Source organism: Podarcis bocagei (assembly GCF_964188305.1).
Source record: "Podarcis bocagei genome assembly, chromosome: 4".
Lineage (NCBI taxonomy): Eukaryota > Metazoa > Chordata > Lepidosauria > Squamata > Lacertidae > Podarcis > Podarcis bocagei.
The window spans coordinates 74968204-74995769 of NC_138128.1; the positions used below are offsets into that span (position 1 = coordinate 74968204).

The 27566-nt window shown below is 40.0% G+C and overlaps 1 protein-coding gene across 5 annotated transcripts in view; it reads left to right on the forward strand.

The window, feature by feature from the left end:
• CTNNA3 (catenin alpha 3) overlaps positions 1–27566 on the forward strand; it is a 559480-nt gene that overhangs the window by 12475 nt on the left and 519439 nt on the right. For all 5 annotated transcript variants that reach the window (XM_081190844.1, XM_081190843.1, XM_081190842.1 and 2 more), the window contains 2 exons: positions 9424–9590; positions 16022–16141. In XM_081190844.1, the coding sequence (XP_081046970.1) occupies positions 9424–9590; positions 16022–16141 (287 nt within the window). The remainder of the gene's footprint in view (positions 1–9423; positions 9591–16021; positions 16142–27566) is intronic.

Genomic DNA, 27566 nt, shown 5'->3' on the forward strand with positions numbered 1-27566 from the left:
GTGAAATGCAGCCTCACCCCACACATAAGTAAGTCCCACTGAGATGTATCTAGCTATGTCCTACAGAGAGTAAACTTATTAAGGGGCCTTAGTTACCATGGCTATCATTTTCCGTGGCTGCACTCTGTGTAAGACTTAACATTGTCTAAAACCTGCTGAATGCAATCAATGGGATATTTAACAGGGTGATATTAGACTGAAGCCAGCCTTATAGGGAGATTCTAACCACATCTGTGTAGAAGTAAACCACATTTCATTCAGCCGGGTTTATTCCCAGGAAAGGGGGATTAAGACTGCAGCAGCCCTAGGATTGTATCCAACGAAATTCCAGTCAGAACAGACCCTCTGAAATTAATGGGCCTAAATTAAGCATGCTCATGAACTTCAATGGGTTTACTCTGAGCAGGATTTGTATGAGCGGCAACCCATAGTCTACAGTCCTCATCCACAGGACTAACTTCTGAAGAGACAAGAGTTAGGATTGTGCCTGTTTGTCAAGGAACATGGGAATGGAGAAGGTAATTTCTCTGCAACAATAAAAAGATGCTTGTCATAGGTTAGGTTGGGTGTGGGCCATGTAGGTGGAAGGGTTGCCCTGAGGACCTATGTGAGTCTCCTCTCCATCTTTCCCCCTCTGCCTCCCTTTCTCTGCCTTTCAGCCTGCTCAGAGCAAAAAGGCACCTTTCCTCCTGGCCATCCCTTTCCAAGAATGCCAGGGAAGGGTTAAAAAGGCAATGCATTGGGGGAAGCACCCCCCTCCCAACAACCTGGAATCAGAGAGGGAGGGGAAGGAGGGAAGTAAAGCTCCATCTCATCCCTCCCAGCCCAAGCCAATGTCAGGTGGGGAAACGAGAAGACTAGATGACCAAGCTTGGCTCTGTTGGAAGAGGGTGCCAACCTCTGTCGCGTCCCCCCTTGGCAGAGTGGAACCCACTCCCCAGTCAGTCAGGTAGGGAAGGGGGAATTGGGTTAGGCAGGTAGAGGGGCAAATGGCCCTAAGGATGGCTGGAGTGCCCCCGACCAGCTGCTAGGCTAGGAATAACTTTTTTTTTCCTAATTCCCAACATTCCAGTTATTTATTTAATCTGCAAATAAAGCAGGGGGGCGGAGTCATAGCTCTGTGGCAGAGCATCTGCTTTGATGCAGAAGATCCCAGGTAGAGCTGGAAGTGACTCCTGAAGAGCCACTGCCGGTCAGTGTGGGCAATACTGAGCTAGATGGACCAAGAGTTTGATTTTGCATAATGTGGCTTCCAATGTACCTATGTCTTAAGGGGAGGGTCATAGTTCAGTGGTTAGAATACCTTGCACCCGAGTTTTCCTCCCTGGCATCTGCATGTACGGCTAGGAATCTCCCCTGCCTGAATCCCTGGAGAGCTGCTGCCAGTCAGTGTAGGCAGTACTGAGCTAGATGGACTAATGGTTTGACTTGGGAAAAGACACCTTTCCAGTAACACAGTCCTTATTTATTTTCTTTATTTACTGCGTTTATACTCCTCCATTTCCCCCAAGGTGTCCAAGGCAGTAAACACGCTTTTCATTTCATCTTTGTAACAACTTTGCAAGGTAGGCAAGGCTGAGAGAGAACAGCTGGTCCAAGGTCGTGCAGTGAGCTTCTTGGCTGAGTGGGGATTTGAATCTGGGTCTCTAGTCCTAGCCCAACATTCTTAACTGCTATACTTCCCTGGCTCTCTTATTTGCTTAATCCTATTTTTTTCCATAAAGGAGAATCCTCCGCCCCCCCTGTGCATTATATAGGACAACCTCCTATACAATGCCAGTTTAACTGGGGACACATGACCTGAGGAAATGAAATATTACTTTTATAGAGGGATAACTTAACCAGAGTTGGATCACTGGCCTACCTAGCTCCATAGTGTCTACACTGACTGACAACAGCCCTCTGGGATTTTTACACGGTCCTATCCCAGCACACCTGGAGATGCCAGGGACTGAACCAGGGATCTTCCGCATGTCAAGCAGATGTTCAGCCGCTCACACCAGTTCTAGACCACACATTTAAAGCACGTGGCTTCCTCTAAAGTATCCTGGGAACTGTAGCTCTGTGAGTGGGAAGCTACAGTTTCCAGGATTCTCTGGGGGAAATCATGTGCTTTAAATCACGTGTGTTGAATGTATGATGTGAGAAATGGGTGTGTGTGTGCTATAAAATAACTTCGAGGTGGCAGAATAAGCAATAATGGGTTTAAAAAGGTGAAGGGAGAGTGGGCAGGTTCATAAATGAACAGTAAATATGGGTGGTGGAGAGAAAAGCTTGTTGGTAACAAATGATACAGACTGGTAGTTACTGCACTCAATTCTCCCATTTCTGCAACATCTTCTGTTTTGTATAATTACTTGTTTAAGGTAGGGCTCATCCACACCTCAGTTTGCCCCACCGCTTTCCCCTGGGAAAACCCACAATTTAGTGTTGAATTGGAGCAAACAGCAGTCATGTTTTACGTGGATTGACTTTGTTATGATTTAGCACTAAAGAGCAGGTTTTCTGGGCGAAAGTGGCGGGGCAAAGGCAAAACTGCTCTGACCCCTGTTTTCTGTGTAGAAGTGTAGATGAACCCTTGGTTTGGAGGACTAAAGTCACATGTTGTATGGGGACATTTAACTAGCCCTCCTTTCTCAGCCTTTTTTCTATCTTCAAAAATAGCTTTGGTGAACAATCAACATGCCTATGTGCATTGTTCATCTTCATACTTTATTAATTTGGCACTGACCCTGTGGGATGTCCTCCCCCTTGTCATCTGTGAGGTATCAACTGTGGAATATTTCAAATGTCTTTTAAAACATTTTTTGTTTACTCAGGTTTTCCCTGATAGTTGAAACATTTTTTTCAGATTGCACTGCACAGTTTTGTGTTTTTATATTTTGGTAATATGTCTCTTTTATATTTTAGTTGTGTTTTTATTATTGTACATTTTCTCATAAACCACTACGAGTTTTTCTTTAAAATGTTAAGTAAATTAAGTAAATTAATCCCCTGAGCTGACAACTTCATCATCTTGTTGCAAGGTCTCCCCCCTTGGCCAGCATTCTGCTTCAAAACATATCAGAATGGCCTTAGGTCCGTGACTGCAATTGCACAAATTCAGAGGACAGAACAATCATATTAGCACAATCAGTGTTGAATTCCACTCATGGTGTGTTTCTCCCTTTCTCTTACCTTTTCTCTTCCCACCTCATCTGTATTTTTAATATTCAGTCTCTTTTAAGCATTTTCAAGCCTTGGGATAACCCAAGTATGCTGATACCTCTCTCTTCTGCATGAGTGGTGGGGATTTTAGCACAGGAACACATAAATCAGTATTTGAAGGAACGAGTGAGGCCCTGTATCAAAATATCACAGTGTGGAGTGCTTTGGTTCAGGGTTTCAACCACTTTGTTCTAACCAATACCCCTTATTTTTTCATTCTCTACCTCCCCTCCCCAAATTTAATCAACATTCTGTGCCCACTGAGCATCCTCAGTTCTCATTGGTCTCGTCCTCATCAATTTAAAATTTGGGAGGATGGCATGGGCATGTTTGTGCTCAGTGCCAGCTCCAATTAAAATCTTGGGTGCTTCCAGTGTTTTCTACTGACAGCTCTTCATCCCATCCTTGGGGAGATTTAAAAATAGTTTCTTAGTGTGAACCAGGAAGAGATCTCTCCAGATGAATGAGAAGACTATTTCTTCCCTTTTTTTGTATGTGTCTCCTCCTCTAGCCATTCTTCCAACCATTTATCAGATTCCCCACTTTCTGTGCCAATCCCTTTGCAGTCATTGACCACTCCACTCCATTTCATTCAATTCCCCCTCCTGCTCTTTTGTCAGGTTTCTTCCTTCCCCTTACACACTCAACATTTTGTGCCATTGAGTTATTATGGGGTTGTTCCCCACTTCATCACACTTCCCCTCCCCAATTTAAAAACTACAAATCATATATACTTCACTTTATATAGGTAATACAAAACTCATTTTTTACTCATCACAAGGATTCATTTTTTAAAAGGTTGTGTAGCATTTTGGACTCTATGTCATAGTGAAATTTACAAAATTTACTTTTTCATAGATCCATTAGCATTCATTTCCCTTGTTTTCTCAAAAGCCAAGTAATCTTAGACCACAAAGTACCCTCCCCCCCCCAAATACTACTCTTATACACCACAAGTGTCTTAGAAAAAGTGAAACATCCTGTTTGTCCTTGTGGGAGCATGGCAGCCATTTCACCCTGAGATTTTGTCTTGAAAAGAGCATTTTTTAATGGCCCTAATTTGGCCTAAACTTGTCCTATACTGCTAGTTATCTTTGGAGTTCGCTTCTAAGATCTGGCTATATGAAACCCTTAGTGCAGTTCCAATCACCCCTGACCACTGGTCCTGCTAACCAGGGACGATGGGAGTGTTAGTCCAAAAACAGCTGGAGACCCAAGTTTGGGAGACCCTGCTCCTAGTGCCTTTGCCTTACTTAGAGATGACAAATTAGAAAGTGAAATATTTATGCTTCTATGAACGAAATGCTTCTTTACAGCCTTACAAAAGTTTATTAACAGGATTTTATGTGTTCTTTATAAATTCAAACCCCATTCTTCTGACACATGAAATCCTGTGTGTGGTATGACTCAAAAGCAGGTGGGAAGAAAAAGACTTGTAACAGAAAAAAGGAACTATTTCTGTAGTGGGAGTTTTCAAACTATTAATATCAAACTATAATTTAATTAACAGAATGTTAGTGAGGCTGATATTTAATTATTGTAAAACCAGGACAACAATGTAACATATTCCTAGGATAATCATTTGTGCATTTCATCCCTTTCTCTCTTCCCCCAGACAGAAGTGGTTCAGACATAGCTCAAATGCTTGATATCTATTCCCATTACTTACAGCCTATATATGGTATTGAAGGCAACAGCTGCAGCTTGTATTATTTCCGTCTATTGCCTTGTCAGTGTTGCATGCAGTTAGTTGCTATCACATCTCAAGTGAACGCCTAGATAAACTTTAGCTCACAAATACCACAATCACTATGAAACAAATATAGGTTGCTTCAGATACTGTTTGTTCTCAAGCCAAAAGGAAATCGGAAGATATGGATTTGACATTCTTAATTTGCTGATGTAATTTTCTCATATCAGGAAACAGTATATAAGGAAATACTCACTGAATCTAATTGTAGAATGCAATTCTTTCATACTATTTTGTGGGACGCTGCTTCCCGATTTATGATGATGCTTGTCTTTGTATCCTGCAGCCCCATCCTATTGGCTCCTCTTGCTTCTGCAATGGAAATGCTAGCAGAAGCTAAGGGACTCTGGAACCTATAGTTGCTTAGAGAGCATGTTACACAGAGATGTATAATTCTCTTTAGTTCTCAAGCTACAAGTCTTAGTTTCTTGTACAAATTCCCTTGCTATCTGTTTTAGAGAAGAACCTGGGCCAGCAGTTTGATGACTGAAATGCTGCATGTTTGCCACTGCATGCTGCTTCTATTTGCCTTTAGTAAATATCAAAAGGTTGTACAAGTTGTGGGCACATGTTAAAGATAGTTTTGGTAGTCAGTGGTCAGCAATAGCAATTTTAGGACAAATCTGCCTGTTCTCTTTTGGGATTAATTGGTACTTGGTATCATTTACTGTTTGCCTAAATCAAATTTGTAAAAGACTTTAAAATAATTATTTTAATTCATTAAGTTTATTATTGTTTGCACAGATGAGTTATCAGCCAATCACACCATTGATGCATGTTTAAATATTCTACAAATTAAATATTAGAATTAGAATTGCTAATCACCCACTTCAGTAATCAACACTTGAGACCTGTTGTGATTGGCTCAGCCAGACACAAAATCTCATAATCTCTAAACTGTATCTTTCTTTCAGATATCATCAAATAACCTTCTCTAGAGAGCAACTGCCTTTTCAAAGCAAAGCCCCCTCTCCATTTGTGACTGAGGGCCAAACTAGATAAAGTGCTAATTGCATGAATGCAATCAATGTGCATGTTTTTTGTTATGTAAGTAGGCACAGGGAAACTATTTATGTGACAAAAATATGCCCATAACATGCAGTAAAATGCATAGGTTTAGGAAGGGGGAGTCTAGTTCTTTATGTCTGCTTCTCTCCCAACGCCTTTCTTTTTGCATTTTGTTGTTGGTGTTTTGAGGGAAGGTTAGATCACGGCCAATGGGAGACTCCCTTGAAATGCAAATATCAGCTGCATAGAGTAGTGTGTTTATTTGTTTTTTCTGTGAGAGAAACTTCCACAGTCCTGAGTTTGATCAGACTTGTAGGTGGCTTTGCATATAGCAACAAAAAAGGCTTGTCTTGTTTGTTCCAATAATTACAACAGTAGGGAAGGACAACAGGCTAAAGGTATACCCTTGCATCAAAAATAACAGCTTGTGGCATACATTTTCTCCTTTTTTATCATGCCAAAGTGGTTCAAGGTGAAGTAAAAGAGGAATGTAGACCAAATACTTCAGGGCAATATGCTACAGAAATAGTAAAAGCAGGTTGAAGGTGTTTTAAACTAAGTGTACAGCTATATAAGTCAAATTTAAGGTCATGCGTAATGGTCAAATCTCCCTTAGAAACTTCAGCTAGTGAACATTATTGCTAATGTTGCTCTGGAAAATTAGAGCTGGCAACCTGAGGGTTTCAGAGTGGGTGACTATTCCTGGCAGAAGGAGCAAGCTTTTATAACTCTTTGTGGGAGGAGAAAGGAATGCCCATTGCTTTCAGCCTAGCTTTCTCAGAGTGGCAGCTAAAAGCAGATGTCTAGAGGGAAGGGGAGGTAAAAGCCAGAACAAGTAAGGGAGGATATAGATTGAAGGCTTAAATTCCAGGCACTGAATTCCACTGAAAGTTTGAACGGCCAACAGCAGCCAGTGCCCCTCTGCAGCAAGGCCTAGATAATGACCTTTAAAGTTACGTTTAGTTCACTTTTTTTTTAAAAAAAAGCTTAACTATCATGGTGCAGCGGTGGCAGCACAAGCACCCTTCTGTGCCAGTTTGCCCAGAACGTGTTTGTCTGAGGAAAGATCCCTGGATTTTCCTCAGAGTGAGTCTGGAAGACCGCCAGCACTGCTTCAACATTTGCAGTGGCGAAACAGCAGTTAGTCAGTAATTGGAGCAACGGAGAGGCAGATGAGCAGGGGCCACAGCAGTGGAAGAGAGGAGAAAGGCAAGGGGATGACTTTGAGGATGATGCAGCAACTGGGTGGGTGTCATTGAGGCAAGTGAGCATGGGGCCTGGGCCACCTCTGCTGCCTGTGGTAATTGTCTCATTCTGCCTCATGGTAGTATCACTCCTGATAATCAGATTTCTCTCTGGATCCAGTTGTAGGAAGACTTGTATCTCATTAAACAAAGTATAATCTTTGGTATAAGAAAATATCAAAGTTTGACCAGGCAATAGGTCATTTGCTTGCATATAGGAGGCAGGGGATTGTATGTGCTGCCCCACCCCAACTTCCTTGTATATGAGTTCCTCACCCCCTCTGCGTATGACTGCCTCTCTCTCACACCCCTTTTCATGTTGAGTAGGGAAGATGTGAGCAGAAGCCTCCATACAATCAGGAGCCCTGAGTGCATATGATTAGAAGCCCCCTTCAAACCTTCCCTGCACAACATGGGAACACCAGGCAGATAGGTTTTGGGATGTTGAGGGTTGGACCAGCAAGGCCCCAAGCTCCCAACTTGAATTGTTATTTCCAGTTCAGCCATAAGGTCTAATCAGGGCTCAAGTGGAGTGCTGGACAGAAAGCAGGAATGAATTGGATTTCAAAACAAAGAACAGGGGTGACAGCGGATCACAGAATTCAGTGTGGTCTTTTCCATTACTGTACATGATAGGGCTGTACAGTAGCGCTCTCCTTCCCCCACAAAGATGAGTCTGGGTGCATGTGGAAAAGTGGAATGTGAACATCTTATCACAGTTGCTATTGCACTGCTCCTTGGGCTTTGATAGGAAGGTTGCCTGGTTGTGCTTGTGGGAAACTTGTTGAAGGGTGTGTGTTTCTCCTCTTTCTATTCTCTTTCTCTTTCTATTCATGACAACTTCTGCTTGGGCATGTGGCCTTTTCATTTCATGCCCCCTCCCCTGGAAAACTTAATGCTGTTTTAATCTCCAATCTAAATTCGTCTGTCCCTTATCATTCATTCTTGGATCATCAAAGCGCTGCTATTTTACATGCAGAATTAATCAATCAGTTCTTTTCCTGCTTTCCTTCACATTTTTTTCCACTTCCCTTTTTCAGTCTGCCTTGCAGTAATAAATTCTCTTTGCCAATCAGTTCTCCCTTGTCCCATTTTCCCCTTTCCCTGAATTCAGTAACGTTTTTTTTCTGTGCCCAACAAATCTATTAGCTCCACTGTAGCAATTCTTCAAAGCTGCAGCCAGCAGTCTCAGTATGTTTTTCTTGGCTAGGGAGATACAACTTGAAAACAGTCTAATGTATTGATTCTTCTTTCTTTTTATTATTGTGAAACACTCCAGTTAAAAAAGAGAGTTTTCTGAAGGAAATAGGGATGGTTTCATTTTTGCTCTTGGCATTGGTGATGCAAAGCAGTTATAAAACAAATTAATGTCGTCAGAACTGTAATGCTGGAAGGAACCAGTGGGCCATCAAGTTTTACCCCTGCCGTATGCCCAGACCTGGCATCTGTCAGCCTTTCTCTCCCAGATTGACAGCTGCTTTGTATGTTAATGTATTGTACATGCTAACAAATTTAACAGAAAACATTTAACCCCGTGGTTGACTTGGGTACACTCCACAGTGAACTGATTAGCAATTGTTCCCAGTGGTATGCAGCCGCACTGCAAGATTTGGAGATTCTATGGTATTGTGTTGAAACAGCCCCAGAATGCAAAATGAACAAGTTGTACTAGACCAACAGTTCACTTGGAGTAAGTACACAGTGACTGTAAAGTGGATGGCTCTAAAACTACACAATATTGCAAAGTTGCATTGTGCTGCCTTTTGCTCCAGTGTTTATAAACTACAACACAGAATGATATATATTATAAATCATATCCTATATTAAAAAGCAATAATTGGCATGATGCATAGGTAGAAACTGGCATATTGTAGCATGAAAATGAATACATTGTCATGTAATTTTAAGCTCCCCTGCCTTAGTTATTGTTTCCCCTAATAAAGAATGCAAAAAAGAATTTTTTTTCACAAAGGCGAAATATTTCCTTTCAACTCCACATCTCTGTAAATCTGAAGCATCTATCTGTCAATGTGCCTCTGGGGGTGAAGCCAACAGCTGCACAAGCAGCACTGAGGTGACCTCCGCCTGGGCAGTGTGGAGGTCTTGGGGTACCTGGACGAGAAGAACCCCCTCTCGGCCTCACTGATGTGGTCCAAAGCAAAGCAGATGAATTTGCTTGTGGACTGCAGCATTACTTGTATCTTTATTTTACAGGTGAAGCTTTAAGGGTAGCTGCAAAAAAGTTCACAGATGATCCTTGTTATTTGCCTAAAAGGGAGGCCGTTGTCCAAGTAGCACGTGCTCTTCTGGCTGCTGTTACAAGGCTTCTTATTCTGGCAGATATGATTGATGTCTCATACCTGTTGCAACATCTAACCACGGTAAGTAGCTACTATGGTCAGCAAATGACCTTTCCCATATTCTCGGCTACCAAGCTTTCTTAATTTTCAGATTTTTTTGAGTAAATAATTAAAATATTCATTGATTGGTTGAGTTTACTTATATGCAGCTTTTCCACAATGAGCTGTGTCCAAAGCAGCTTACAGCAAACATTCAAAGCGTGGAAATACAGATAACTGGAAATACAAATATACTAAAAGCGGAACATGTCAGTAAATTCAAATTCATGTTGGTAAGCCATGGAGCTTGCTACTGATGAACAAAAGGATTGGATTTTGAATCATTGCTGCTCAACCTGCAAATTCCATTATATCAAATGTGTTGGGAGTTAAACTTTTTATTTTTTAAACTGACCTGGGGCTAATTCGGACTTTCAGACAGAACTGGTATTAATTCCTCTTTTTAATTTTTATAGCACCTTACTATTGGTCCCCACCCCTCCAGTCTTTATGACCTTGGCTGTGGATGATTTTAGCTGTTGGAATGAGTTTATGGTGTTGTTCTTAGTTATAATATGTGGTTATTGTACTATATTTATTCCCATTATTTTTCTTCTGGTACAGTATTTTGTTCAATTTGTTTTGAATAGGCTGTATAGAATGCCTAAAAATAAATGAACAAATAAATCTTTAGAAATGGGAGGTTTTTTGTTTTCAAATGCAACAACCAAGCCGTGGCTCAACTCTAACCAAAGTTAATTATGCTCTAGTTCCATTGAAATCCATGAGACTTAAGTTAGTCATGGCTAACTAGTTTCATTGATTCTAGTGGGACTTAAACATGACTTACTAGCAGATAGATCAGGGCAAATGTTTCATTTTTATGAGTGGCATATGGCATCTCTAAGGGGCAAGAAACACTTATACAGTGGTACCTCAGGTTACATATGCTTCATGTTACATACGCTTCAGGTTACAGACTCTGCTAACCCAGAAATAGTGCTTCAGGTTAAGAACTTTGCTTCAGGATGAGAACAGAAATTGTGCTTCGGCGGCGTGGCAGCAGCAGCAGGAGGCCCCATTAGTTAAAGTGGTCCTTCAGGTTAAGAACAGTTTCAGGTTAAGAACAGACCTCCGGAACGAATTAAGTACTTAACCAGCATGCATCTTAACAGCAATCCTGTTGCCACCACTCCTACTTTAGAGAAGGTAGAAAGGTAGAAGGTAGAAAAGAAAGATATTGACCTTCCTAAGAGGCATGGGCTCAAATCCAGGTTATCTAGAAGCAGTTTTCTCACCTTAGGCTCAGAAGACAGGATTACATGGTATGCACATACATTTACCTTCATACGACATTCATGTAGGTTTTGTAATAATGTCTATTTTTTGTAATCTGTAATGTAATGAATGGTTTGGGATGCTGCGTATGGATGGTAATACAGAAATGCCTCATAATTGAGCACCTACTGTTTTTGTTATTTGTTATTAGCTGTTTCCCGCTTTCTTTTGAAAGATTTCTGCAAGTATTTAGTTTTTGCTTTGTTTTAAATCGTGTAGACTGACTTTCCATCCAAACAAAAGTTTAGTTCAGAAAATCAGTAAACCCATTAACCTAATTTTAAAAAGCTGAAATGTGCATAATAACAATGTCAACTGAAAAATATACCACCATAGTATCAGTGAAATTAGACATCAAGGCAGCATTCCTTCCTCAATGTCTTTTCTGTACAGAAATACATTTACTTCTAGAGGCTTTTAAGATAGAATTTTGGAGACCTGCTAATGTGTGTCCTCCTCTGTGTGACCTCACTGCAGTATTTTAACATCCTAAGCAGTGCTTTATTTTTAGGAAAAATAGTGACAGTACGCACCATGCTCCCCCATTCCCCCATCCCGACACCATTTATCTGTGCATTGTCCATTCAGTTATGAACTGGAAGAAGTGATTTCCATAGCAACTAATCTTGGAAGAGGGGGAGAGATGATATATGTAGCCAAAATGCGGAGAAGGCATTTCCACAATGGGATCAGAGCTGAAATTCTATTCCCTTATATGCATGCTGTGTCTGTGGACAAACTGTACATTTCAAGCACGCACCCCCCTGAATCCTGGGAACTGCAGCTTACTTCTTACAGAACTACAATTCCCAGCACCCTTAAATTACAGTTTCCAGATTATTGGTGGGTGGGTGTGAAATGTGTATGCAGACTATTTCTGTTGAAAGGCAGGTAGCAGTTTCCAAGAAGTCACTGAAGCAGCTACATGTAGAACATAGCGCTGTGGTGCATCTGTGATTGGAGGTCACTGAGGAAGACCAGTGTCCTATTTTAATAGCATATGTTAGTTTATATAGGCACTGTGAGTGAAACAGTTCAGTTTTTTAAATAAAAAAATACATATTTTTATTTATAATCCACAATATTCTATAGTGCGGAGCAGGGATAGAATGTTGCTTTTCTGTTGAGCCTTATTATTATTATTTATTTAGCCCACTATGTTTTTTTATATCAAAGCTCTATCAGAGTTCTGAAATTTGACTTGCCACTATGCTTCATATAGCAATAATAACCAATCTTAAGTAATCATCTTGTGGGTACTTTCAGTACTTCTGAAATCATCTTGTGGGTACTTCTGAAACTTTTCTGGTTACTTTATTGTGTGAATTGTTAGAAATTGCTAAAACGATTGAAAACCACACAAGTGTGCTGCTGAATATTTCAGAAATATGGAGCATATACCAAAGAATACTATAATCGTCTCCTTTCCATTTTCTAAAAATGTAGTATTCATGGAAAACAAACCATCTGTAAAGAATGATTTTCTCTCCTTACAGAGCATATTAGACAGCTGTATAAACTTCCTCTACAGTGCCCAGCATATTCCTCAGTTCTGTTCTGTGGAAGTAGTAGTATATTTTTCATTGCTTTGCAGTGCTTGTTCATCATACTGCATCTGCCAAAAGCATTTCTTTTTTCATGTTGTCACATTAATTAGAAAATAGACTGAGATGACCAGGTAACTTTAACATATGCTGTTGAATAGCCATCAAGCGCTAATAGTATTTTGGTCACTGCCATCCAGGGCCAAATTCTAATACAATTGAAATCTGTAATGAGTTCTGACTTTGCTTTTTTCTATCCAAAGTCTTTTAACTTTCATTATTATATTTTAGAGCTCCCTCAGGTAATTGAAATATTCTTAACTATGGAGCTGATCCAAGAAAAGGCATTTGAACTTCTGCAGTACCTTAGTGATGGTTGTGCAGCACTGAGAGCAACCCTTCTCAGAATGTTTGCTAGTTCACGTCAATTAAAAAGGCAATCTTGTTTAAATATATGTCTATAAAGCTTCCCCTGGAATGTGTTCTTCTATAGTGGCAATGCTGACATATTGTACTATTCCTTCATGAGGATATGAGGATTTTGGCTGTTAAGGTTTGTCCATTAATCATCTGAGAGCAGATGAAGAGGTTCTTTGCGTTCCAGTTCCATTGCTCCAAGGTTTTCTAATTTTCATAGAATAAAATAGGTGTTTGATCACTGAACCGAAATTAATTTTAAAGGTTATGTCATTCACTACGAAATGAAACTGCTGACCAAGTAAGAGATTTGTTAAATGTATAAAATGGTGGGAGAAGGGGGCCAAATCCATAAATGGGTTTTGGCACAGCATTTTATCGCTTTAGTGTCAGAGACATACTGTCTGGTCTGGGGCGTGCAGTGCATGAAATGATACAGTATAGAATAGCTATATTGTGGAGGATTATTAAAATTCACATCATGCAGTTTCTACAAAAGTGCCCATTGCTCATCAGAATTAGGTTAGGAACTGGTTTTTGAAGCACTGTAACACCTGTGTCTCCTTGCTAAGGTGAGACCCTCACTCCTAGGCATAGTGGTTTTAATTATATATGACATCAGGTAATATAAAATGAAATGTGATCAAAGTCAATCTAAATAGTAGGCAGGAAATCTATCATGCAACTTCTGATACTAGTCTATAGCAAGCACTATAAAAATGGTGGCATGCCATACAATCTTTTCTATAGTCCAGTGTCTGTAAAGTCTGTATAGTTAGTGAGAGTGATGTCAGTACCCAACTGTTCTGTTCCACTTCATAGTTTAAGAACTTTTTTGTATCTTCATTCTTGCTCTCTTGTTGGACCTTTATGTCCCATAAGTACACACCACCTTAAAATAAAGAACCTGGTAGCACAGGAGTGTCGAGCACTGACATTGTTCCTGATGTCATGCTGATGTTTGCATAGTGATTATATTAGTTAAAATGTAGGTTGCGTTGTGTGACTTGACTGAGCTCCATGCAGATTATGGAGGTCTGGTTGTTGCACATTTTAGTGCAGAGTTTTAGCACCAGAGTTTTAGCACATCCACGTTTAAAGTACATTTGCTGTCGCAAAATTACAGCTATTTTTAACTAAGTAATACTCATTTGTGACCACTATTACAAATATTAGCTTCCTACTGTTAAGTGGGTGTCCTGCATGCAGATGTACTGGGTAGCCTTGTACATGTGCACCTTTCTCTTGCTGCCTCAAACTTTTAGCGAGAAGCTTTTTAGAGTTAGGCTGAAAGGAAGCCAACAGTCTGTGACTTGCTTGCCTCCAGCTTAGGGTACTCCAGAGAGAGGAGTACACATCTTCCCAGATCATCTTCCTATAAGCTCCTTTGAAGTATGAGACTGATGCTCCCTTGGAATCTGAAAAGCTATGTGCATGTAGTGGGGAACAGTTTGTCTTGAAGATGTGCATCCACAGGAAAATTGACACAGCCCCTCTGCTTGAGCAATCACAGCCTGTTTCCAGCAGGGGAACTGTAAAGGCCCATCTACAGACTCAAGTCCATCCAAGCTGGTTTTTGCATGCACATCACCTGCTTGATCATAAACCAGGATACAAATGTAGGTGTGATCTATTGATGCTTCATGGCCAGTGCTGGATTTACGTACAAATATATGCTAAACAAGCTATAGTTTAGGGCCCCACTCTCTTGGGCCCCCCCCAAAAAATTAAAGGAAAAAAACACCTGGATGTACATTTCCAAAATATAAGATAAAAAACAAATAAAATAAAACCTACATACAGCAACAGTGTTTTGTGTTGTGTAGGTTCATAAATTACCATATAGCACATTCAACACAAAAACAGTGACAATTTGTTTTTGACAAAGGACAGCTGGACATATAAAGGGCCCCATTATCTCCAGTAGCTTAGGGCCTCATCAAACCTAAATCTGGCCCTGTGCATGGCTTAAAAAAGATTGCATACCTGAATGTGTATTCCATTTAAAGCAATGAAGTGTGGATGGACAGCATCTGAGTTAAAACGTTTGTCTGAATACATCTATGACTTAACCTAGTTTCTGATCCATAATGTGGGACCAGTATATACTAACTGCAATCCATGGGCTCGTTCTCTTTTCATGTCATTGTACACTCTGTAACATTTCTCTTCCAGTTTGTGTTTGTAACCCATAGTAACTGTGAATTTCTCAGCAATTAATGATTTGATGCATTTAAAGCAGCTGAGAGCTAAAGGCTTTTTATGTTCCAGTAGCAGATACTGAGACACATGGGGAATACTCTGGAATCCCTTGTTTGAGCATTGCACATCCAACAGGTGTTTCTTAAATGTGAAAGAAAAGCTTTAGTAAATAAAAGCATTGAACAAAGTTTAATTGCAAAACCACCCATCTCTCTTAATTGAAAGTTAGTTCAGGCATAATGTGCACGAATAAACTGAATCATTGATGGATGCAAATGGGGGAAAATAGTTTTTCATCAAAATGACTTGTCTAAACATTAATTCTGTAAACTAGGGCTGCATGCCCTAATTTACCTCAAGGTCAAGAAAACATTTTCGGACAATGAAACGGGAATTGAATTTAAAGTATGAATCTCGTGAGACAAAGCATGCATGTCTTGCTCATACAAAAACATATATGAAATAATAATTGTGTATCAATGCAGATGACGTTTGAATTCCCGAGTTTACTTATTTATAAGCCAAGCCCAAGCTCCTCTGAAATTCAAGCTCAGTTAGTTTGGACCCAGCCCCAGTCTAGCTAGTCATTTCCCAGTGATCTTGATATCTATAGTGGTGCTACCACCACCTAATATCTTTCTTGCCACTAACAGGTAATTTTTGGAGAAAAGGGACAGACCTTACCAGGTATTAGGTGCTACCACCACCTAATATCTTTCTTGCCACTAACAGGTAATTTTTGGAGAAAAGGGACAGACCTTACCAGGTGCCCCAGTGAGGGGCAGCTCCTGTTTGGGTTGAGGGTACAGAGGGGAAGCCACCAAGAGGCACTGTCATGTTCCCAATACTGTGGCTAGACCTGGTGTCAAAGCAAATAGATCCCAATTTAGCTTATTCTTTCTGAGCCTATTCCTAATTAAGCACGGAAGATTTTAAAATAATATTTAACCCCCCCTCCTTGTTTGACCATAGGTTCAAAGGACATTTGTGTGTCTTCAAAATGCATCAAGTAAATCTGAACTGCAGAAAACATATAAAAACCTCCAGAAAGAGTTGAAAAAGCTGGACCATTTGGCATTCAAACGACAACAGGTAAGAAACTTTAGTAGCCCAATCATATGTGTTTGTACATTTGGATCACCAATTTTCAACTGATTTGAAACCCAAGCACGTAAATGTTGCTATCACATGCAACTTCTATTTATTTCAATATGATGTGTGCCCTGAATTTCACCCACAATGTCTTATGTAGGTGTAAACTGAGGCTTCCCAGTTTATTTCAAGAAGTTTATTTTTGATTGCTTCCAAGGGATGGAGGAGGAATCCAGAGATCAGATTTGGTTATTTTCCTTGCCCTTGCAGCTCCCATGCCCCTTAGGTCTGCTCCAGAGGGCTGAGGGGCCCTCCAGAGCAGATGTAGGAGGACTGTGGAGGACTGCAGAGGGGGAAATTGCTAAAAATTCAATCAATCAATCAATCAATCAATCAATCAATCAATCAATCTTTATTACGGTCCAGAGACCCAACAAATCGTTACAAAGCAATACACAATTCATACAGCCTACCTCCAGGTTAAACAAGCATTTTGTTCAGAATATAGGGATCATTGCTTCTTGCAACCACCGATAAAAATTGTTTCCCTCTCTGTTCTGCTGACAGATGTCTTACCACCACCTGAGCGACATAGTATTCTTCTAAGCTGCTTTGGATACTCCTGTAGAAAACCAGGGTGTAAATAAAGAGTTGTTGAATTATTTTGAACCCAGGTACTCAATTGAAAAAACCCTAAAATACAGCACTTTCCCAGCATTTTTATATCCAGGAGTGATATAACTATCTCTATTCTATCCTTTCCTCTTTTCTAAACAAAAAAACTTTTGAGGACTACTTGGTGCTCTGAGGAATAAAATTCAACGGCTTTGTTTTAAACCACTAGATTTCTCTTCTGCATTTCTTCCGTATCAATAAATGGTCAATTATTCATCAGGATCATGCTCAGTGCCTTCTAGCAATTGTTCTAAACTCTAATTACACATTATGTAGAACAGGGGTAGACAACCCGGGGATCACCAACCTGACACCCAAGGGTGCCCAGGTGCCTGCAAAGACTTTCATTGGCAGGAAGGGCTTGATTCAGCTAAGTAGTTGCACTAGCAGGCAGCAGTGCAGGGGGACTTGCCCCTCTTATCCATGCCATCCAGATCTATTTGGAGTGGAGTAAGAACCCCCAGGAAGGGACGCGGGTGGTGCTGTGGGTTAAACCATAGAGCCTAGGGCTTGCCAATCAGAAGGTTGGTGGTTTGAATCCCCGCTACGGGGTGAGCGCCTGTTGCTCAGTCCCTGCTCCTGCCAACCTAGCAGTTTGAAAGCACATCAAAGTGCAAGTAGATAAACAGGTACCGCTCTGGCGGGAAGGTAAACAGTGTTTCCATGCGCTGCTCTGGTTCACCAGAAGCAACTTGGTCATGCTGGCCACATGACCCGGAAGCTGTATGCCGGCTCCCTCAGCTAGTAAAGCGAGATGAGCGCTGCAACCCCAGAGTCATCCGTCACTGGACCTAATTTTCTATTCTGGGGGTCCCTTTACTTTTACCTTTAAGAACCCCCAGAATAGAAAATGGGGGAAGGAGATTGAGAGATCATTCCATCGGGCAAACAGAAACGTGTGTGCTGACAGAACCATCAAATTAGCACAGCATCAAATTCCTCCCTTAGTCTCTAGCCCTCCTAAAAAAGAAGCTACAATGCAAAACGTGTCACATTAGCAGCAAGGTCACCCCCCCACTACATTTCAAGCTGCATTTGCAGAATGTTGTTCACATCATAGAGTTGATGGGGGTGTCTTCACCCAGTGTGCATGACCCCCTTGTAAACTCTCCAGAACTGAAGCTGCCATCTGCACACGCACACATATCAAATCTTCACATTACTGTTCATTTCACATCCAGTTTTCTAGAGGAAAGCTGAAGAAGCTGGTTTGAGGAAAATACTGCATTATTGTCAAGAAACTACAGGATTGATATGGATTGCCGCTAACGTTGTGGGAGTGCACTGGATGCAGACCAAACAGTAATGTGAACCTATACAAAGTCTGAGATGAGATACCAGGTTCATCCACACTGGATTCACAAATACACATATTTTATGATGTTATGGATCATATTTTCTATGGCAATGATAAATTCAGATTAAATAGGTAGGCAGGGGGAACTGTCTGGTCTTTTGATGCCAAAAGATCACGTGAATGCTCTGAAAGACTTCTAGAAGCCTATGAGTTGGCATATTGTGTGACTTCCTTTTTTACCCTGTTTTTTTACTGCCAGTAGGTGGCAGTGTTCTCAAACGTATCTTCATTCGTTTTGACAGCATTTATTTCTTCTGGTTGGTGGTTAGCATCAGATACTGTAAGCTGCAACCATTAAAAGGTTTATTTGGTGAGGGCAGATTTTAATAGTTGAAGCCAAGGATTAAGGGCACATTTGCTTATTGTTAGAAAGTATTTTTGTTCTTTGTTTTAATGTAAAAGGAAATGAAAAATAAAATATAAAAGTTGGCCTTTTGTGACATCTCAACCATGAGTGGTGCAGCTCATTTATTAATTGTATGTAAGTTGTTACTTTGTTGAATAAATAATATTTGAATTCTTAGGAGCAATATAAGCATTTATTTTAATTTTTTAAATAAAGCTGGTTAATCAATTAAATATTTAATCTTCTGATATCCTTAATTCATTTGTTTTTAATTGAAATTGCTAGTTATTAACAATCTTATTCAAGCTTCTTTTAACACAAACAGGATTCTCCTGCATCATTTTGCATGAAGCAGAAATACTATGTAGTATAAGAACACTGATGTAGTTGTAGACAAGCAGTGCTGAATTTTAAAAAATTGGTTCATTGCCACTGACATTGATAAAAGTAGAATCATTCAGGACAACTTGCATGAGGCTTTTGCTGTTCTGCATTGGTAGTTGGGAGCCCCACAGGCCCGGGGGTGGAGTTGGGGAGCTAGATCTGGAAAACTTTCCTAGCTTTTCAGAGGTAGACTTGGGCAGGTTTTCCCCACTGCTGCTCAGTTGTGAAGACAATATTTAGATGAAGATTGTACAACATTCTGTATATCAATAAAGCTTTAAAAATGATTATGAAGTAACAGTACCTGATGTTCCCTCTAGATCTTTACATCTGTAAGAGGCCTTGTTGTAACTGCATGTTTTTAGAATCACATTCTACCTGGTCCTTAAAACTGTACTAGGAATTTTGTCAGTTTTGCAATAGGGGGAGGGGAAATTGTGACTCTCTGAATGATCTTAATGACATGCTGTATTTTTATTTTGCTTTTATAAATTAAGCTGGATTTGTTTTATTGTAGCATTATTTTACTGCTTATTTTGATGCTTTATTGTATTGTATGCTGCCCTGGATCATATGTTGACGGGTGGACTAAAAATATTCTTCCTACCCCTTGCTGTGATAATAGTGGAAGGCAATATCATCTTAAAATTGTTTTAGCTAATTAGTCAATTAGAAAAACAGAGGGGTTATAAGGTCATCATATATGTATTAATATTATAACTTGTTTCAGCAGTACATTTGTCAAACTGGGTATTTGGTTAAAACAGTAATGTTCTTCTTAATGTTGGTAGTGCCTTTGGCATGCCTGTGGCACTGCTGGTTCAAATTCAAAGGAAGTTTTGTTTCTGCTTAGATATCTCTGATTATATAGTGACATAATAGCTGACAACAGAGCTTTAGAAATGTAAAAATGCCACCCCACTCTAATGTAGATGTTAAGGTAGTTGTTTGATTTTGATTGTATACCCTGAGGCTAATAATATGCGATAAAAGAGCTTTTAATTTGTCTGTACAGAAAGATTTTTTAATTGATCATGAATTATTTAAATAGTGCTATTTTAAGGCAAATAAGAATATGTTGTGACCACCTCTTTGTGCAGATAAAAAACTGTCAGACAAAAACATATCAGTTCAATAGAAATTCTTTAACATATTTGGGTGTGCAAAGTCATGTTCCCAGTTTCCAGAAGATGGAGCAAGACTATCAGTCTTTTGGTGCACAAAATTTGTATCCATTGTACAATAGGCACTTGGTCCAATTTATCAAGGGCATGGGGGGGATTCACATACATAGGGTTTGGGAACCAGTGGCCCTTCAGATGTTGTTGGACTACAGCTTCCATAACCCCTGACCGTCGGCCATGCTGGCTGAGACTGATTTGAGTTAGGGTCCAATAATGTATGGAGAATATAGGTTCCCTACCATGACCAGATGGGACAGTAGAGTCCTGTTCTGCTCTCCCATTATTATTCTTCCTCTGGGTGGGAGTCCTTGGAGTTCACTGAGAGCACTGTGACCTCTTCAGGCTGGAGAGGTGCTTGCATCGTGAGCTCCTCTGATGCTGTAATTCCCAAGAAGGCAGGGATATCTAAGGCTGACTCTAAAGACAAGTCCATTCCAAGATGTCTGTCTTATCCACAACCTTTTCCCCTTGAGGATGGGGAGCTGGAGACCTCAGTTGTGCCAAGAGGTTTGTATCTGGTGGTGTCTTTCTCTTTGGAAAAAGAATTTCAACTTTTAGAAGTTGAACAATTCTGAGACTTAAGCTTAAAAAGAGAAAGATGCCACAAGGAAAGGCTGCTGTTACTGCCCACCCCAATCTCCACTGAGTGGTAGCAAGATTTCAGGGATCTTGGCACTTAACCATTGGCACGTAACCATTTTAAACATGACTATGCATTTTCGTCAGTCTTGTTTCTTAAGCAGAAAAATATTTGAGTGTCAATTCAGATAATGCTCTTAAATTACATGTGCATCCCACACCAATCAATGTTCTGGGAAGTTTTGTATTCAGTATTGTTTCAGCAGACTTAATAGAATAATTTCCAACATATTTTTCTCTTGCTATCTGCACTGAACCTTACACAATGGGTCTTCCACTCCTCTAGTATAATTGGCTTTCTTTTCACTGCTGAAGGATGCCTGGAGCTATGCTATAGGTGAAGCTGTCCAAAGTATCACCGCCATCTTTTGATGCCTTGCTTTACAATATTTAGCACTCAGATAAGAAAGTCAGAGGAGAAATCTAGTCTAAAAAAGGACTGTAAAAAATGTTAGGCAAAAGATGATAAAACTATAAATGTGAAAACAGAAAGAGGAAAGGTTTAAAGGATAAATGCCAGCCCCTGGAGCCAGATTTTCAGGTTAGACTTCTTTTTGAAAGTACCTGAACAAATAGTTTCTGTTTTTATGGTATTGTTGATCTGCTACTTCAAACCTTTGGAGAATATTTGAAAGCTCAGTAAGAAAAGGAAGTCTTCTCCAACCCTTGCCTTTGGTTGTAGAAATCAAGGAAGGCATAGAGGCAGTTTCTCCCCTACTACTGGAAGGCCTTCAGGAAAATTTAAAAATGTGCCCCCCTATCTGTGTCTCTCCTCCCTTGCAAAAAGCTATTTACAGTATATACAGTGGTACCTCTGGTTGTGGATGGGATTCGTTCTGGAGGTCCAGTCAGATCCTGAGGACCGCTTCTGTGCATGTGCAGACCGCTTCTGCACATGCACGTGCGGTGAAACCTGGTAAAATACTTCTGGGTTTGCTGCGCGCGCATCCCGAAGTTTACGTAACCAGAGGGTCACGTAAACATAGGTACGACTGTACTGTACACTAGTGGCATTATATATGCTTTAGCCACATTGACGTTACTTGTGTAACTTTGCATTTGGTGGAAAACCTGTGACTTCTAGGCACTCACATGGCTCCATCTTCCATTAATATATCAATGGGAAAACCCGAACAAGACCACCTCAAAAAGTCTGCTAACAAACCATGGATAAAAGAATAAAAGAACAAATAAAACAATAAAAGAACAAATAGCAAACCAACTCCAATACTTCTCAGACATGTTTTCACCTGTCCTTTACCTAATAAGGGATGAAGTTCTGAGGTGCTTTCCTATACTCCCCAGTCTAAAGTGCCTCTTCCAAATTTACACTGTTCTGTGTACCAAATTTGTGACAAATAAAACCGCCAAGCATAAGCCATTGGACCAGATTTAGCCAGATACAGATTATGTCCACCAGGACAAGAAGGAACAATATAAGGAAGGCAGAAAACATAACACACCCAATAGCCAATGAGGGTAGGCATTAAAAAATCCTGATCTCTATGGAGGTCGACCAACCAAAGTACAACAGCTTTGGTCTCCCCAAAATGCCCCAAATCCAACAGCTCTGTGGAAAGATAAACGTCCATTTGCAACCTTTTCCTGAGGTTTTGTTATGCCATTTGAGCTAACTTGTGTATCATGAGACTTCAGGCCAGCCTTAAGCCTCAGAAATGAAACCCAGTAGGTGCCACCTCCTTCTGTCTCTCTACAATTACCTACCTATCCCTCAGTTTATGCTGTATGGGGGAGAGACTATTTTCAGTGGGGTACTTGCATTCTTTTGCTGCCACAGATAGATTTAGCACTAGATCATATAATTATTCAGGGACAACTTCCTTCACACAATTAAGTAGAAAAATTATTGAGTCCAAGTGGTAAATGAACATTATTTGTGTTGGCTACCATCTTCCAAAAACTGTTAGCTTTTTCACATAATCATTGTATATGGAGGAAGTCAATGCTCTCCTTGTGACACACCTAACATCCAACTGAATCTAGTTTTGGATCTTTAAAATTCTCCAAGAAGAGAAATGCCATTGTGTTTAAAAACATTTTTCTCTAGTACTCTGAGGCTCTTTAGTAAAACAAGAAAACCTGTATTTCTGGAGGACTTTCACAGTTCAGTGTTCAGTCTTTTTTAATATAAACTTTAGGACATTCACATTCTGACTTCGATAAGACATAAAAGATGCATTGTCTTTTAAAATGCATTGCTTCTGCTTCGGTCTCTAAATACATTGTGAAAGGCTATTGTGTATCTGCTTTTATTAAAACCTTAAAATTTTCACTGCAAGCTGCCAGAAAGCTAGCAGTTTTAAAGACTTATGCTTTTTAGCCAGCAGTCGTAGAGATTAGATACATGATTTAAATGATTTAAATTCACACAAGAGTTAAGGAAACACCAAATTATTATTCAGTTGTTCTAAAATTGTAACATCAATGCATAGAGAGGGAATCTTTCCTGCTGCCCTCCACACATTGCCAACCAGTGTGCACATAGAACCAATCCACATACCAATTCTGAAGGCTGGCCAAGGAAATGTCACCCATATATTGATCTTATGCTGCTTTTGATTGTCTGTACGTGGCTTGAGACACATATCCTCAGAAACTAGGAATGACATTTGACTTTAAGCCCTTTTGAAATGTGGGTTTCACATACGAACACAGTTGCAGGGCAACAACTTTTCCATGATGCAGCCCCACATGGTTTGTGTTATGTACTGAGTTGAATAGGATCCAAACTGCAGCAGTCTGATTGGTCCTAGAACAATAGGATCCAAAATGCAGCAGTCTGATTGGTCCTAGAACAATGCAGCACTATGATTGGTTGGCAGGAACCACCCAATCATGCTCCAGATAGAAGTGAATCCACAACCTGATTGGCTTACAGTAGAATTCCGGAATTAGCCAATCATGTGCAGCCCATTGTGTAAATAATGTATATAAAGCAGATACTTTGAGGGGACTATTATTCATTCCTCCTCACCACTATGAGCTGAATAAAGAGCATGAAATCACTTTGCGACTCTGAGTATATTTCAGTTTGGGATGGTGTATAAATGAAGCAACCACATTGGTGGGGCAGATCCCATGGATCTTTCTCATATAGTCAGCACCCTCCCTCCCACTCTTGAGGAAAGCATGTTTGTTTTAAAATCATCACTACTGAATATTCTATTTAAGGAGCAAATATCATCTGGTGGCATTTTATGTAAAATGTGGCATGGACGGGCACAGAAGACTGAAGGATCTATATTGGCTCCCAGTATATTTCCGAGCATAATTCAAAGTGTTGGTGCTGACTTTTAAAGCCCTAAGCTGCCTCAGCCCTGTATACTTGAAGGAGCGTCTCCACCCCCATCGTTCAGCCTGTACACTGAGATCCAGCTCCTAGGGCCCTTTGGCAGTTCCCTCACTGTGAGAAGTGAAGTTACAGGGAACCAAGCAGAAGTCCTTCTTGGTAGTGACTCCCAGCCTGTGGAACACCTTCCCATCAGATGTCAAACAGATAAAACAACTATATGGCACCTGAAGGCAGCCCCTGTATAGGGAAGTGTTATATATTTGATGTTTTATTGTGTTTTTATAGTTTGCTGGAAGCCGCCCAGAGTAACCCAGTCAGATGGGTGGCATATAAATAATAAAAATATTTATTATCCCTGTTCCTGAGAACTGTTGCAATGGAAGCAAAGACTTGTAACATCCCTGCCACATCTATTATCATATCCGGTATGAGGCAAGAAAGGCAACACTAAATAGTTCTGCCTTGTGCATTTCTAAATGCAAAGGCAAATCCAACTGCTATAGCTCCCTGCACTGCCACCATGAACTGCGGTGTCCTGAGCACCACCATGAAATCTCCCCATTCAGAATTTATGCAAATTCAAGATGTTGCGACTAATATTTATTCCTAAAATTCTATATGCCAGTGATTCAGTTTGTATATTTTTCTCCTCACCAAACAATTTAGGGCAGTTGGTTGCAGTATTCAATAAATGTATGTCAAGTGGATCTTGTCATGTCAGCTTCTGTTGCTGTTGCAGTCCTTTATGCATGTTTGGTAATGAAAAGAAATACAACAAGCATCCTGAACAATAGCTTCAGACCGTATTAATAAATAGCTGTTGTGTGAAATCAGAATGTGCATATTTCCTATTGACAGCATTTCGTTTATGGACAAATATAGAAAAGTTTTCCATGTCACAATAGAAATATTCTAAATTGTTAACCAATGGAGAATTATGGGTTTGTGGTTTTTTTGCAGTTGTAAGGGTCTAAGCTGCTCACATATTTTAAATGTGAGCACTGGCTTTGTTTACCACTAGCAGATCTATGATGTGCTGTGAAAAAATTACAGGGAAGACGGTGCCAAGGTTTCATTTGTTGTAATTGGGTATCATTGAGCATGCAAAAGATGTGCTCCACCATGATACTTTCTGTTTTAAATGTGGCAAAATTCCTTGGTGGGTGGGTATGCTATTGACTTTACATGCTATTTCATTTTTTGACTAGCCCTCTGCACTGGGAAAATGGAAAAAAGTCTACCTTTGGGGGAGAGGAAAGTCTTAAGAATCAGATGGTTAAAAAGGGCAGTGAGGCAATTCCCCTTCTTTTATAATCCCCAGCACTAATAAGAATTCTTTAAAACACCCAGCCACCCTGGAAATAAAAGTAATAAAGATGATATATCAAGCAATGCTTTATATTTATGTTGTTTTTCTTCTGCAGAAATAATCTATATCACCCCAAACCTTGTGTAGTAATTTCTATTAATTGCAGTTAGCCCTACTGCTGAGGGAGAATTTATCAGCTACAGGCTTCCCTTGGGAAAAGTTTAACCAATAGGGTGCCATGGGTACCTGGCATCCCCATGTTTTGCAGATCAATAGGAGAACTTTATGGAGTGTGGTGTATGCTCTAGTTGAAATTGATTGCGTCCTTGAGACCAGAATAAAATAGCTCTGTGTTTGGAGTAATTTGGGAAATAAAAAGGTCTCAGAGGTCAGCACCAAGTATTGTGTTTATGCTTCTTAATATTTCTTATAGTTATTTTGTATTGGCAAACACTCAGAGAAATTGTTTAGCAGGAACTTGGGCTGTGCACAGGCATGACTAGCAGTTGTATTTATGTCAGAGTTCACTGTTTTTTCTGATGATATGATAGGTCTGAAGGAAATACACGCAGTTGGTAAGCCAGCTACCACTTTTTAAAACCATTAACCAAATCCTTTCCTCATATACTTTTTGGATTAAATGATCATGAATCCAGTGTTTTTAAACTTATTGACCTGCTCAGGTTTTTTCCTTCCCTGTCCATCTTTTCTTCCCCTTAATAATCAATAGGCACCCTAAAAAGTGATTTGAAATTCTGCAGCCTTTTAGTTCTGTGGCTAACAGGTGCCCAGAATCCAATGATCAATCCAGAAAACACTGGGAAAATTCACCTTTTCCTGAAAGTGGACCTTTTCAGGAAAAGCATAGTATTTATTATTTTATTTACTAATTTGTAAACTACTTATAGGTCTTTAGTTTTAGTAAACAGTATAAATTTTTTAAAAATAGATACTATTATCTACTGCTCTTCCCAGAGCACTGAAGCGTGACTCAAGCAATGGGAAATTTTATGTAGCTGGGAAGCATTAGCTCACCTTTAAAGCAACAATGGTGTTAACTTATTCTCAGTCTGCTCTTGCTGGAGGCATAATTTCAGAGTGCTTTCAGGGGGGTGATGTTAGTGGCTGGGATGGATAGGAATGAATAGTGTTCACAAGCACACCAGGACATGGGCTAACGTTCAAGGTTAAATTACAAAAAAAGCAATTTTAAGGGCATTACTTGTAATTATTTCTCAACATAAAATATATAAAAAAAACCAACAACTGTATGTGTATCAACCCAGGGCAAATAAGTGCTCTTGAAAAAATGCTATGTTGTGCCTGGCTTTTTAAGTGACTTTGGAGTACTGAATTTGAGATCCAGAGTGGGTTTTTTTTTTGGGAGGACAAATTGGTTGTATCCGAAATGATGCACACAACTCTGAAAGAATCCATATGCGTGTCCAGTCTCAGTTTTCACAATGAAAGTTATTCGTCTGTATAGGGAGGATAGAAAGAAGTAATGTAAATCTTTAGATTAGTTGCTGTGGAAGGAAAGGTAACTACAAACCAGTATACCAGAGGTGGTTTGTGGGGTCTTTTGCAACTTTATTGAAGAATGAAAGAAAAAACTTAAAAATATTACACGGCTTGTCAGATCTTCTTTGTTCTTTCTTTAGAACCCCAAATGCAACGGATTCAGGCATCATCCACTTCTGCTTGCCTTGGGCCTAGAAAGCATAGGTCTGAGTAGTTTTCCTCTTGCTCTGCTCCTTTCCCAGGGAAAAGCTGCTCTTTAGTGCTAAATCGGAGCAAATGTCAATCCAAAGAAAACCTAAATTGCTCTTTAGCAATTTAGCAGGGAATGTTATTCCATCCAGCACTGGCTGAATCTCTACTCCCTGTTCTGCCTTCCAACTGACCAACAGCACCTCTGTCTTGTCTGGATTAAGTTTCAATTTGTTCACCCTCATCCAGTCTATTACTGATGACAGACACCAGTCACTAAAGCAGCTTCCTTGGATTTAGGTGGAAAGGAGAACTAGAGCTGGGTGTCATCAGCATACAAGTTGACACTGAACCCTGAAACTCCAGACAATAATAATAATAATAATAATAATAAATTTTATTTATATCCCGCCCTCCCCAGCCGAAGCCGGGCTCAGGGCGGCTAACAACAATCAAATAATCAAACAGTAAAATAGTCACACAATCTAAAAATATTTCATTATAAAAA